Consider the following 14,080-nt stretch of genomic DNA (forward strand, 5'->3'; position numbering starts at 1 on the left):
AGTGCTAACGCAGCGTGTCTTGAAGGGAAGGGGTGGAATTAAGGCTGGGCGATTTTATTGGAGACATTTTTTTTGTCTAGATGATTATGGGGAGGTTAATTTAACATTAATGACTGTGACAGAGACATGCTTATGAAATCAGAAAACCATCCTTAACAGTCAAACTGCACTCAGTTGTTAGCCTTAAGAATGGGGATTACGTTGAGCTATATGGACATTTTAAGTATGGTATCGGACCTAAACTAGTTTGCCCATCTCTCTGAATCTTCAAACCTTATCTTTGATTATTTTAAGGGCACATCTTCTCATCGTTATTCATTTAGTTTTTAAACCTGGTATCACCATAAGTCAAAGTCTATACCATTAATAGACGATCATCTTGAAGGATTGCCCAGCCCTTGGCAGAATCTCTAGATGCTCACAGAAGCTCTCATCGTTTTGATATAACGAATGCTAAGACGGCTAATCTGTGTGCTTGTCTTTCCTTTTCAAGGGTTCTACTGTTGCAAGAGAAGCCAGCGATAAGGAGAAGGTATAGTCACATGTCTGGGACGGGTTCATACACGCAGGCACGCACGCACACGCACTTAGGCGGCTTAGAGGTGAACCCGTCACTGATGATCCATTGACGATGGATGATTGATTTCACATCTCAATCGGCAGGAACCGTTTCCAACAAACGTTCAAGGTTCTGACCCCGCCATGTGTGTCTCCTCGGCGGCCGACAATAACACATTGTCGTTTGCTTGATTTTTATGTTCTACGGTTTAAAGGTTTGTGTGCCTTTTTGGGGGGTGACCACAATTGCAGAAATCTCCATTTTCTTTTAATTTGGAACCCAACTCATCACCTATCCCCCCCCCCCCCCACAAACACACACCCCTGCGCACCCACCGCATGTGATTTATGTGTGTTTGTGTTTTTTTTAGTTTGCTTGCCTCCTTCTCAGTCTCCCACAGCTGCTGCAGTGTCCCCACGCCCCCCCCCCCATGCCCCCGTAAGGCTCCCTGCTCGCTGCCAGTGTGTGTGTGTGTGTGTGTGTGTGTGTGAGAGGCTGAGGCTTCATGACGTGTCTGTGTCTGGATTATGTGTCTATGAGTTTTCTTATTCAACCACGACTAAGCCTCTGTACTCCAGAGGGGGTTGTGTGTGTGTGTGTGTGTGTGTGTGTGTGTGTGTGTGTGTGTGTGTGTGTGTGTGTGTGTGTGTGTGTGTGTGTGTGTGTGTGTGTGTGTGTGTGTGTGTGTGTGTGTGTGTGTGTGTGTGCTATGTCGTGTGTATCTGTCGAACGTTTGCATTCGGATTGGGCGTGCTAGTCCTGGCAGCTGAGGGAGCTTTTCTTGTGCCCTCTGTCTGGAGAAAGATCTGTGTCTATCAAAAGGACCAATTCTATTTATATTCTGATTGTTTCTATTATATTTCATCGCTCTCCTTAAGTAGAGGATCGGTCGGTTTCTTACTCGAGTGTTTCAAACGGCCTGTGGCTCTTTCAGTCTTTAGAGCACTTTGGTCGCAGCGAGGGTTGGAAACAACGAGACATAGCCCTAAATTATCAGATGTTGGAACACCAGCGTTGGGGCTGACAGCACTGAAAAATAGCTGAGTCACTTGTCCTGCGCGTGAGTGAGTGAGTGCGTCGCGGAGTGTGTGCGTGAGTGAGTGTGCGCATGCAGGTCTAGCGGTCTTAAGTGTGAAACTTGGCTGAACCTCAGAGAACAGTAGGCCTAAATTAGCCGTCCTATAATTTGAGCCGGCGGGGCCCAGTCTTTCCACCAGGACCTGATCTGGGATGCTTCGTCTGGGGGGGCACCAAGCTGGTGGCCGTGACGGGCAAACCCTCTCCCACATCTAAATATAGTAGAGCGTGGAGGAGGGTCACAGTGCACGGGCTACAAGAGGATTAAGCACAAGTGTGACTGAGGTGTAACCTCTTTCAAGTGTGGGTGTGGTTGTGTGTGAAGCACTGTTTACTGACAAACAGAGACTTAAGACAAATATACATTGGGCTTCACTACGGCCAACTACCGATGCTTATGCCTACAGTGGTTCTTGATCTACATAGAGGTGTATAGCTATTTAAGAACACTGTACGTGTGCATATAAACGAGAATCACAAATACAGTTAGAAAGGGAGAAAGTCTTTGTATGCTTAAAGGGAATGAGGTCTATTAACCATTGTTCGTGTATTGGGTGTATATGAATATTACGTTGACTGTGTGTCACGAAACGCTCGGTACACGCGAGCACGGCAGTGTTTTCTTCCTTGTTCTGCATGAGCCACCCCTCTGATGCATGCGTCTGCATGGTACACGTAGTGTTGTTTTACATCTTACTCCACCGCCAGGCCCATCACTCCTAACACACACTGCGGTGTGGATCGACACAAACGTCAGTGTACTGCACGTCTCTGGTCCTGTCCTTCTCTCATAAGACATGTCTTCTTTCTTTTTCACTTTTCACATGAATCATAGTCCTTGGTTTCTGTTGTTGGTCTTTTTAAGATAACTGCTGAACCCGTGCAAAAATGTAGACGGGGTTCTCTCAAAAAACAATGTCGGATTACTGGCTTAACATCTTGATATTGAAATAGATATTGATAGTTTCTGCCTGTTTTTAATTAATTTGTGCCATGCTCTATTCACATAAGTGGTTTGATAACTGAACCATATATTTAGCCTAAGCTTGGGCCTTGAACCACAGCTAGCTTTAACGGCTAGTCTCTTGTGGTTTGTGTCTTTGCAGTGCCATCCGCAGGGCCGGTGACCTTTCCCACATTTGCATGTTCCTAATTAGCTAACGCCCGCCCCTGGCCTTGTGACGTAGCACCTGCGTCTTCGCCAGGTTTCCGGCTCGGTGGCCTTATGTTACCCCCCCCCCCATCCCCCCACCTTGTTTATCTGCTCTTGTTTACTCTCCGTGGGCCCGTCACACCAACACCGGCTGGTCTCTCTGGTGGGAGGGCGCTTGGCTTCCCACTCAGGTGGTGTGAGATCTGCTTCACGCCGCCCTTTAGTTCCTCAGGACAACCTGCTTTATGTTCCAGGCTCTGGGGCGCGTGTCTTTATTTTTCCTTGCTTTGGGTCCTCGGTGAGCAGGTTCATAGAATGCTAATTAGCGTAGCATAGCGTTGGACTCACTATCTAGCTTCTATTCAACCACTCCCCCCCCCCCCCCCCTCCCCCTTGCTTAGCCCTGTTGGGAGCCCCTACACGATGGCTAGGTGCCTTCCTGAAACGGGTGTAGATGTTTCTGCTATTCAACGATGCTGCATACAAGATATAGTCATCCTATATAAAAAAAAAAAAAGAATCTTAGAATCGTCTGTCAGTGAATGGACAGCTCTCTGCCCACTTTAGCCGTAGCATCCCGCGGCCATCCGACCGATCCTTCAGCAGTGAGGTTTCCGAGAATCAGAGAAAGTGTCCCTGGGCCAAGGACCCGATATTTCTTCAAAAAGTAAAACTATGCACTGTAATATCTAAATATATATAGACGTATATATTTATTTATTTCCTAAAACACTTTGCTGTTACTTCCAACTTCCTTCCTCCCTCCTTCTCTTCCTTCTTCTCTCCTTTCCGCACCCCACCCCAACTCCCCCCCCCCCCCCCCCCCCCTCCTCCTTCTCTAGCAGCCGCGCCCCCCAGAGGACGTGCCCCCGCGGCCCAAATCTGGCAACGTTCAGCAAAGGCTGCAAACACTGCGGATTGCCACGCGCTTTTACTGCGCAATGAAACACGTAAGAGATGTAAGCGAACCAGGGCTCATATTATACCAGGCATGATCTACAAAAAAGAAAGCACTTCTTTATTTTTTTTATTTACTGTTCATCTTCTTTTCGTTGCGTTTTTGTTACCTGTTGCAACGAATGGATCTTATTCCGTCCGCCACATGCCATGAATGACTCCGCCCACACCCTCCATCCCATTCACACGCACTCTTTGCGCTTTTCGCAAGGTTTTACCGATTGCATCGTCCTTTTTTTTGGGGTCATTTCGGTACATGGTGTTGTTGTTATTCTTTGTGGAACCTGTCGCTCAACAGCAATCTTTAAGAGACAGCGTTGCTGGGGAGGAGGTGGCGATGGTTTCAAGCGAGGTGAGAAGTTGCAATGGGCGAGAACTTGGGGTTGGTGTGTGTGAACCCTGTGAGAAACTAGCGCACTTGATTCACAGCCCACCCTCCGTGGTCCAAAGACCCACTGTGTCAGTACCACCGTGATTGGCTCAGTGTATTCTGTTGCCAAGGGGTTGTTGTGTGAGTCAGCTTTGTCTGCGATTGTGTTTGAAGTGTGGATCTTGCCGGAGGATATCACACTCTGATGTAACACAATTCCTTGATGGCGGTTGCTGCAGAACTTTAAAATGCAGTCTGTCAGGAAACTTTTTAAAAGAATTTTCATGACATCGTCAAAGTAGAATTTACAAGATTAAACAACTTATGGCAATACAAACTAAGCATCCAATCAGTTAAAAAAACACGCCGCCTACACTTGCCCTAGCCACTCAATAAAATGTTGCTCTGCACTCAGAATGCAGAACTATTGGACTGCCTAAAGGCTGCCACTATCTCTGCCACTATGGGCAGTCTGTGAGCATGTGCAGTGGTGTGTATAAACAGACAGGATACAGCTATGGAGTCTGATAAACACTCATTTGGGATAGAGTGCATGTCCATTGACTTCCCAATTTTAGAACGCATCTACACCTGGAGAAAAACAAAAATCCTTGCAGATTGACATCTGGAGATAGATGACAATTAACCTGGGGTCTGTGCAAACCGGCCAAATCCATTTAAAATAAATACGAACTTTGTACAAATGCTGTACACTATTGTGTGCCATTGTACATGAGGATATGAAACCTATACAGTAACTCTCCTTATAGCATTGGTGTTAAAATTTCACATTCACATTCACAGCAGTAGCTTATAGACGACACGCACACACACACACACACATACGGTCCCACTCGCAATGTGTTTCAACCCTTCAAACACAAAGAGACCTCCAGCACGGTCCGTCGTATGCTTGGATCTCACGCACCCGACGGCATTCATTATGTACACTCCTCCATCACAGAGCCCTGCGTTGGCGTGGTCCCATAAAGCAAGAAGCTGTGCTGGCGGCTGACCCAGATTCTTACCATTGACTCGATGAAAGGAAGCTCCTCCGCCCCTGGGAGGGCGAAGGGCCCCCCCCGTGTGAACTAGTAGGCAAACGCTAGCCCTCCGAAAAGAGGAAGAGTGTGCGGTGTGAATATCTTAAATAGGTGCTCACACGGCGGCTCTCTGCCGGCTGGTTAACGGGAGTTGTGGATATATATATAGATGTATAATTGTTGTGTTATTATCTTGGTCTAGCTGGTTGGGGTTCGAACCCGGAATCTTTCGGCCAGTAGTTGTTGAACACCGGCCCAACTGTGAGCCTCCTTGAGCATCAAGCACAGAGAAATCTCCTAATCTGATTTCATTTCAATGTTTGATTTTACAACAGAATGAACCTGTTCTGTATGAACACGTTCTGTATGAATACTTGGAATTCTGCGTATTGCATTCCGGATACATTGTGTGACATTGCAGTTCCTTGGGAAACTCCAGTCTTAGTGAATCACCGTAAGGCAGAGGGCTTAAGGGACAGCAAAGTGATGAGAAAGTATGTTCTCCGTGTTTCTGTCACATTACATCTCGACCGGAGCCATCACCACTCTGTCCTTCCTTCTTACTTTTGTCTTTTTCTGTCTTTTTCGTTATCTTTCTTGCCATTGCCACGCAAAGCACCAACACTCAGTTGTTACATTTAGATGATGCAGCCAAATCTGTTGCAGGAAGTCGGTGATGTGCGCACAGGAAGTCACTGACATGCCAGGCGATATGGAATGGACTACCTAGCAGGCGGTTAGAAAAAAGATTCAATGTAGTTTGAACAGTACTTGACTTCATGTTTATTCAAATAAAATGTATGTTTTTTTCTGATCAAATGTTAAGCAGGAAATGTTCTTAACTTAATTTTTTAAATACATAAGTTATGTATACATTTCCCAGGGAGGAAACCTCAATTTTGTTGAAACGACAAATGGATTAAATTGAACATTGGTCAGATGTGTAAGAAGCTTAGGTAAAGTTCTAGGAATTGTATTGTGGATTTGGGCCACAGATGGACATTTACTTCAGAAAGGGTAATGCTGCATTTCTATTCACATATATTGCACATCATCCCCTTTGTCCGTTCTTTACACTGCATTATACAAGAGAAATCAGAGTTTCATCACTGATGGATGATCTACTGATATTTACTTCTCAAATTGGAACTATTTTCATTTCCTAGGCCTAGATTGTTTACATCAGGCATATCAGACCTATCAATCTAATAAATAATACTCATACATGACTCTAAAAATGTGATCTTATTTTTGATACACATTATGCATTATGTAGATAATAAAAAAAAGAAAGATAGAAAAAAGATGGAAAATATGTAAAGCGTACGACCATGTCGTTTTAGATTATGGAGGCAGGGGTGGGGGAACCATCTTATTCACAGTAGGAAATGTGAAAGCATTATGTTTGCCCTTCAGTTGCATCCCAATTTCATTTAACGTCTCATATGCATTTCATCTGAGTTGTGCATCACATATTTTTAAGCAGATTAAAGGTCCATGTCTGTTAATATATATGTGCTCGGGGACCGGTGTGTTTTCGTTCTCTGTCTCTGAGAAAGTGTGCGTTAAGTTTCTGTACGTGTTTGCGTCTTGTGTATGTATGTGTCGTATCGGCTCATCCTGTTGCAGAGTGCTATTTTGTGTGTTGCTGCTTTTGCTGCCATAGAAACACTTTGGTAGCCAAACTGCTGCTGTTGCTGCTGCTGCTGTTGCTGCTGCTGCTGCTTCTGCTGCTGCTGTTGCTGCTGCTGTTGCTGCTGTCCCGTTACATCATTTCCTCTCCAATACTTGCTCAGTACCTCAGGAGTTATGTCCCCTCTCCTTCCTCCCACATCTGCCACCTCTAGGCCGTTGCTGGTATGGCAGCATTCAATGAATAACTTTAGAGGTAGAATGAAACCTAAGGGGTTTATAGGGGCCGGGCAGTGCTACTCTAAAACTCCTCTAAATACTGCACCTGTACCACTTTCCACTGCACTGTTAGAACATTTCCAAAGGCGTGGAAAACACATTTGTTTATGCAAATAACCAGAGCCTGGTTTGGTTTCCCCACAGCATTTTAATGTGTCAGTGGGATGAATTACTCCAAGCAAAGTACCACATAGAAAACAGGGATGGTGGTTGGACTTGTTTATGCTATTACTATAGAGGATCTGGCCATGAGGTTTAAATTGTCTTTTAAAATGGTACTTTCCCCCTGTGAAAACACATCCATATCTACAAACCATGGCCATGACTACAAAACGTTCTTACTCCTGTGTGTTCAATGTTGATGTCTTTGCGCAGCATGTCGTGCAACAGAGTGTGTTTTATTTCGGTGTGTTTTTAAAATCAATCCTTAGGCATTTGCTGCCTAAGGATTGCATGCGGCCTGCTTTTCTACGGTGAATATACTGCTTTGGGGTCAGGGCAGCCTGGCCTGTCTTGACCTCCTCCTAGTAAGCACATGTCTGATGTTTATTCTGAAGCGGGGGGGCAGGCGTGTCTAACCAACCACAGGCCCAGACCTGTCTCATGTCCCACGGGTTGTCTCAACATGCAGGATCGACCACTCATCCGCAAAACTATGGACGGAAATATTTCCGGTTTGCAATTGGAATGGTCATGGTAAACGTCGCCCCTGGGGTAGCAGCCCCGCACCGCAACTGCCCTCGGTCACATTCCAGCGGGGCTATTTTTCTTATGGTGTTAGGCTGAGACTTTGTTTCTGTCTCATTGATTGGTCACGCTTGTTGACAAACCCGTTCCAAATTTGCCACCAAATCCCTTCAGATGTGTCAAAATGTAGAATGCTATTTAACTATAATATATATATAATATATTTTAGTCTGAACATATAATCACTATTTGAACTGATAGTTTCTCAGAGGTCTTGGAAGGGCTTCAACCACAACAAAAGCCCCTTTAATATAATTTGACCATTCTCAAATGATATTATATTATATAAAGGTGAGTCGTTCGACTTGGTGGAACGACTCACCTTTTCAATCCAGAAAAGCCGAATCCCGGTATTCTGTGGGAACCCTCATCAGTAACAATGATGACGATCCCCCCCCCCACTGCCCGGGTTCTGCTGCCGCTCCCCGGCTCAGCGGCCCTGGGTTCTCGGGTCTGTGGTGTGCTGGTTGTTTATCTGGTTGTGCTGCTCTCTACGCCTCACCCCAATGCTCAGGCCAAGGAGCTGCCCACCTACAAGGACAACGACTTCATCAACGACGGGCAGAAGATCCACATCGACGACGAAAACAAGAAGATGTTCATGGAGAAGCTGAGGAAAGACGTGGAGGTGGGTGCACCACGTGGCATGTGCTGGGCTTGAGGATGGCCGGGACTATCTGAGTTTCCTACTGCTAGCCCAAAGGAAGAGGAAGTCACGTTGTGTTAGGTTTGACCTTTAGTTTGGGCTAATTCCGTCCAACTGTAATGATGCTAAACCTTGGACTACTTCTAGAATTGTAACCATCATAGAAACAAAGCTTCCCCTAGGCCAACCCGTAGAAGCTAGGAGTCCTATCACAGCTGTCTTTGTACATTTTCAAGCGGTTGGTACAAGAGTTGTAGGTTTTTATACTATACGAGGCCTCGAAAAACCAATCTTTCATTCACTGCGCCTGCTATTCCCTATGATCCATTCGTCCTCTCTTCACACTCGACACCCTCCTACTTGCTCTGTCCTTCAACCCACGATCACACCACCACCACCACCACCACCTCCACCTCTCCCCCCCCCCTGCAGTTCCTGGCCCTGCTCAAGCTGATGGACTACAGCCTGCTGGTGGGAATCCACGACGTGGAGCGGGCCGAGCAGGAGGAGGTGGAGAGTGAGGACAACGAGGGCGAGGACGACGGCGAGAGCGACGGCGGGGTGGGCACGCCGCCCGACAGCCCCAGCAACACGCTGGACAGCGCCAAGCCGCTGTCGCCCGGCGAGTTCGACCCCACCATCGACGTCTACGCAATCAAGAGCAACGACGGTGAGTCGCGGCCGCCGCAGTTAGGATTGCGACGGTTCAACCCTTCAAGCATCGGATCCCTCGCTCGGCCTTTATCAGGCAATAATCTTCTCTGCGTGTGGTTGGTTATGCAAAACCGGGAGAAGCAGAACTGTGTCAGGGTTTTTCTTGCACTTCTGCTTTGGCGGAGTCACAATTTTTAAAGCTGATGTTCATGTCATTTCACTTCCACTATGAAAGAGAAAGGGAAAAAAAAAACGTTTATCATTCCGGAAGCTCCCTATGAAAGGCTCGACAGTTTCGCCGGCGTTGCTTGCGAGTTCAAACGAATGGTGCTTCTGTCACGGTCGGCACCGCATCACTTCCTAGGGTGGACGGGCGGCCACGTCATCACCGTCGGCGTCAGCCCGAGGGGGGTTTGTCATGTCGTGTGGTTTGTCATGTCGTGTGTGTGTGTGCTCTGGTTGTGCTTCACAGGCGCCCCCCGGAAGGAGGTGTACTTCATGGCCGTCATAGACATCTTGCAGCACTACGACGCCAAGAAGAAGGCTGCGCACGCCGCCAAGACCGTCAAACACGGGGTGCGTGACTTATGTGGCTTCCCTCGCCGGCTCTGCTCTGGTTTGTTTGTCGTTGTGTGAACGTGGACGTTGACCTAGTTCTGTCTGCACTCCAGTCTCGTTTGGACAAAAAGGGTCGTCTGAGTGTAAAGATGAAGAATGGATTTGTTGCTTTCCTCACTTTTATAGTTTCAGCCAGGATTAGTCATGTTCCAAGTTACTCTGTATTTTAGACTGTTGCTGTTTAGATAGTGACGTGTGTGTGTGTGTGTGTGTCTGTGTGTGTGTGTGTGTGTGTGGCTCCCTTGCACCCCCTGCAGGCCGGAGCGGAGATCTCCACGGTGAACCCGGAGCAGTACTCCAAGAGGTTCCACGACTTCATCACCACCATCCTGTCGTAGCCCCCAGGAGTCACGCTGGAGGAAAGGGGGACGGGGGGGGGGGACGGGGGCGTCCAAGGTGGGGGGAGAGAAAAGAGGCCAGTGGAGTTTGAGAAGGGGGGTGGGGGGTGGATATGAGGGTGGGCGTGGCCCAACCAAGAGTCTGCGGAGATATGCAAGTGTTGCGATGGCCTGGTGTTGTCTCTCTCTCTCTGCCTCAGGCCTCCCCCTCGTCCCCCGTCCCCCCCCCCCCACTTGAAGCGGGGCGCGGTGTTGCTCTGCAGCTAAGAACCATCATTCGTTTACATTGAACCTCTCCTCTGTTATCGTTGTTGTCGTGTTCTGTTTACGTCGGACCATGCGGTTTTATGGAAAACGGTCAATGTCATTATTTTTATGACTATATTTAGGTATTTGTTTTGTTCGTTTCTCTCATACCATTCGTTTTCGGGAACGAAGCTTTTTGATTTTTTTTTTGCTACCGTCTCCGCAGCGATGTGTCTCGCGTCCTGCGTTCATTGTTTTGTTTTTGTTCATACGTTTTGACTTGTTGTTGTTTTTATTTAGTTTTTTCATGTTTCCCTTTTTGATGTGAGAGGTTACGAGTGGGACGTTGTGTGCTTTTGTTTGAGGTCAATGCTAGAGGTCAGAGGTCGAACTCACAGCACAGCTTGAAACCATTTGATTTGGTTTTGGGGAGGAAAAAAAAATGCAGACTTTGAGCGGCGAGTCGTTGAGCCTCGTCCAATGCAATCGCTTCGCTTCAGGAAGTAGGAGGCAGTCTTCCGAAAGGCCAACAGCCAAACTTCCCCCACCGGATTTTAATTGTTTCCCCCCCGTTGTTTAGAGCCCTCCACTTAACTCATCTTATCTCTCAATCGGGCTCCTGCATCCGTCAGTCATCTTTTAACACCGCCCCCGTTGCGGTCGTTCTTGCTGGTCGCTTTCTGTCGTCCTTACTGGTTTAAAAGGTATTAAACTTGTGGAAGAAGCTTTATTTCTTTTTATCACACAAGAGTTGTCTCAGCGATACACAATACACTCTGTGCACCCGGGCCAGTACAGGTCCGGTGTAAACGCCTGTGTTCAGCGCGTCATGCGTCTCCGATGTTTGCGATTGGCCCAGCTATGTTGCGCTCTTCTTGTAGCGCTATGGATGAAGAAGGGAAGTCTGGGCTGGTCAAACTTCCATAGAGGGAGGGGGAGCGAAAGGACCGACTGCCCTGGTCCAATGCGTTTTTGGACTTAAGTCCCGAGCCACAGGCACCAAACTGGGTCAACAGGCGGCTGTGGTTGATGATAACAAACCCCCGACTGCTGTAATTCCCTGTTCTTTTTTAAATTGTGTTTTCCCATTGGAAATCCCCCCCCCCCCATCGCCCCTAAAGTTCTCCCCCGTTGCCATCAGCACCTTACTAACTCCTAATCACAGAATAAATAAGTAAATGTTGCACTTTTATTTGCTCATTTGTTATTCCCTCTTTCTCTGTTACATGCACAACATAAAGCACTGTCCCTAGAGATCCAATACACCCCGCCCTCCTATCTAGTCGCGCTCCCTGGATGTCAGAAGGGATTGACTCAAAATAAATAAAGGAACCGTTCCAATAATAATTGCACCTTCGCACCTATCTGACCGAGTGTTATTATGAGTGTCCGGTTGGGGGGGTCACATCTTGTGTGTGTGTGTGTGTGTGTGTGTGTGTGTGTGTGTGTGTGTGTGTTCCAACAGAAGACAAAATGAGCGGGATGTGTGTGGGTGGGGGGGGGGGGGGGGGGGGGGGCTGTGTGGGTGGGGTCAGCAGCCGCGGGTTATATAGTTGGTGTTGTTCTGAGTACTTATGGTCCCGTCCGGCCAGTGGATCAGTTCTGGAGCCTGGTGGATGCGCGTGCTAACCCCCTTGTGTTGTTTGTGTTTTTGCTGTTTTTGTGGTTGTTACTGTGGACGTTGATGAACGGTGGTTTTATCTGTGTTTGGATCTGGGTGGATTTATAATGTATCAATGTCTCAATTTCTGTTTGTTTGTTTTGAATGTCTTTCTTTTTCTTATTCGGTTTGGTTGAATTGTTTTTTTTTGTATATTTTGCACAAGAGGAAAGGAACCAAATGTTATGCATATGATCCCAATTAGTTGATGTGGTCTTAACAAGGGAAATGCAATATTATATGTGTATGTACGTGACAAGACTGTGCGTGCGATGTTGTTCAACAGTTATGGGTAACCGACTAAAACAGAAAAAATTCCCCCAAAAAAAATTGTACCATCGTTCTTCTTGACTATTCTTAACCCATGCAAAAAGTTATATTCACATTTATATTTTTACATTGCATTTAAGTCGTGAAATATAGTTGTATAAAATTAAAAAAGCGATAAACCCTTCCCTTCCCTGCCCTCTAGAGAGTGTGTGTGTGCGTGTGTGGTGGTCCTGTGTTGAATGAAGAATGACACTGCTTGAATTTGTACAAAGCTTACTATAATATAAACATGTACTGTAACAAAGAGGAAAAAGAAGGCAAAAAAAATATGCATGTCGCAGGACTGAGTTTCAATTCGTTCTCCTTCTGTGCTCTTGTGTGTGTCGTCTCGCGGCTCCATGTCCACGGTTTGATGTCCGCGTCCCTCTCCCCCACTCTCTCGACCTGTCTGCTCTCTGATGTAAACAGTGTGCTCCATGCACCATGCTTCACTATACCTGTTGTTTTCATTATATACACTGTGCAAGAGGTGTGCCTTTTTATTCTGAAAATTATTTAATTTTGTATTTTGTAATCTTTTTGTTCATTCTTTTTTTTCTTTTGTTCGTTCCTATCTTTTGTTTTTAGCAAAAGGTAAACAGATTATTTTAATATTTTGAGGGTCTTTTATTTTTTGTTGCTTTTACATTGTTTATTGTAGGCTTATATTTTTCATCTCTGCCACCTCCTTCGCCACCAAAAAAGCTAAAGTGTTATCGTTCCATGGGAAAGTTCATTAAACCACTCATGCCAAGACCACACTTAGCCATGGTGTTTTTCAACTCAACCTGTTGGCTTGATTTTCTTTCTCCAAGTGAACCCTTTGCTCCAATTCTATTCTTTCTACCCATTAAGGTAGGCTACATTCACATGTCCTATGCTCTCGAGAACTACCAGCAAAGCTGCAATTAAATTCTTAGAAGGTGGAGGAGTGCATGCTGGGAGATGGAGTATCTGAAATACATTAATCCTATGCCTAACGTCATGGATAGTCCACATTCTGGTTGCATAAACAGACACGGCAAGCAACTCGTCAGAGTTTTAGATGCTTTGCCATTGCTTACGTCTTGTCTTCTATCATGTCCAACTACTCTCTCCCTATCTGCTTCTTTTTATTTTTTTTTTACCCTCAAAACATTTAGCTTTTCATTTGATTTACATTAACTTTGCCAAAAGTATTGTGTTGAGCAGTGGAGACTGCCCCATCCGCGCTTCAGGGTATCCAAGCTTCAGGAGCTGTGTAGTGTAAAGTGGTTCTGCGCTCCATTTTAATGGGATGCTTTGGTTTAACTAACTCAAATGAACATGTGGGAAGTTCTGAGCTATGTGAAACACGCCTTGTGTCATCTACATGTGGTTTTATGAAGTGTAAAGGGCAACGTGTTATTATTATTATTATATCAAGGTAACGACTGAAAACTCGTTTGCTATTGGAAACATTTGCAGGGTGGCAGAAATGGACCTCGGTCTGATCATGGCCACAGTTTAAAATAGAAAGACGTGTGTGTTGTGTCTGACAACGACCACTGGGGCTCATCGTTTCCTATCCCCCGCCAAATCCACCAGCCCTTCCTTTTGAGGGAGAGAGGCCAACCGCTGTTGTGTTGTGTTTGTTGTTCTACACCTATAATGACTATGATATCCATAATAATACACTCCCATTTCATCAGCATTCACTAAAACCAATTAAAGCACTTGGTCTGATAATTCGGCCTGCTCCGCTTTGTTCTTTGTTTGGTTGCGTTGTAAGCCCTTTAGGTAGGCTGTTCTGTAGCTAGTTGAGGCCATGATC

At 46.2% G+C, this 14,080-nt stretch overlaps 1 protein-coding gene across 1 annotated transcript in view; it reads left to right on the plus strand.

The window, feature by feature from the left end:
* pip4k2aa (phosphatidylinositol-5-phosphate 4-kinase, type II, alpha a) overlaps positions 1-13,995 on the plus strand; it is a 28,446-nt gene extending 14,451 nt beyond the window's left edge. Inside the window, 5 exon segments of the mRNA XM_030348645.1 lie at positions 494-532; positions 8,332-8,445; positions 8,896-9,133; positions 9,590-9,693; positions 9,993-13,995. Of these exon segments, the coding sequence (XP_030204505.1) occupies positions 494-532; positions 8,332-8,445; positions 8,896-9,133; positions 9,590-9,693; positions 9,993-10,073 (576 nt within the window). The 3' untranslated portion in view covers positions 10,074-13,995.
* Positions 13,996-14,080: the final 85 nt, after the last annotated feature.

The sequence above is a fragment of the Gadus morhua genome, chromosome 23 (genome assembly GCF_902167405.1).
Source record: "Gadus morhua chromosome 23, gadMor3.0, whole genome shotgun sequence".
Classification (NCBI taxonomy): Eukaryota; Metazoa; Chordata; class Actinopteri; order Gadiformes; family Gadidae; genus Gadus; species Gadus morhua.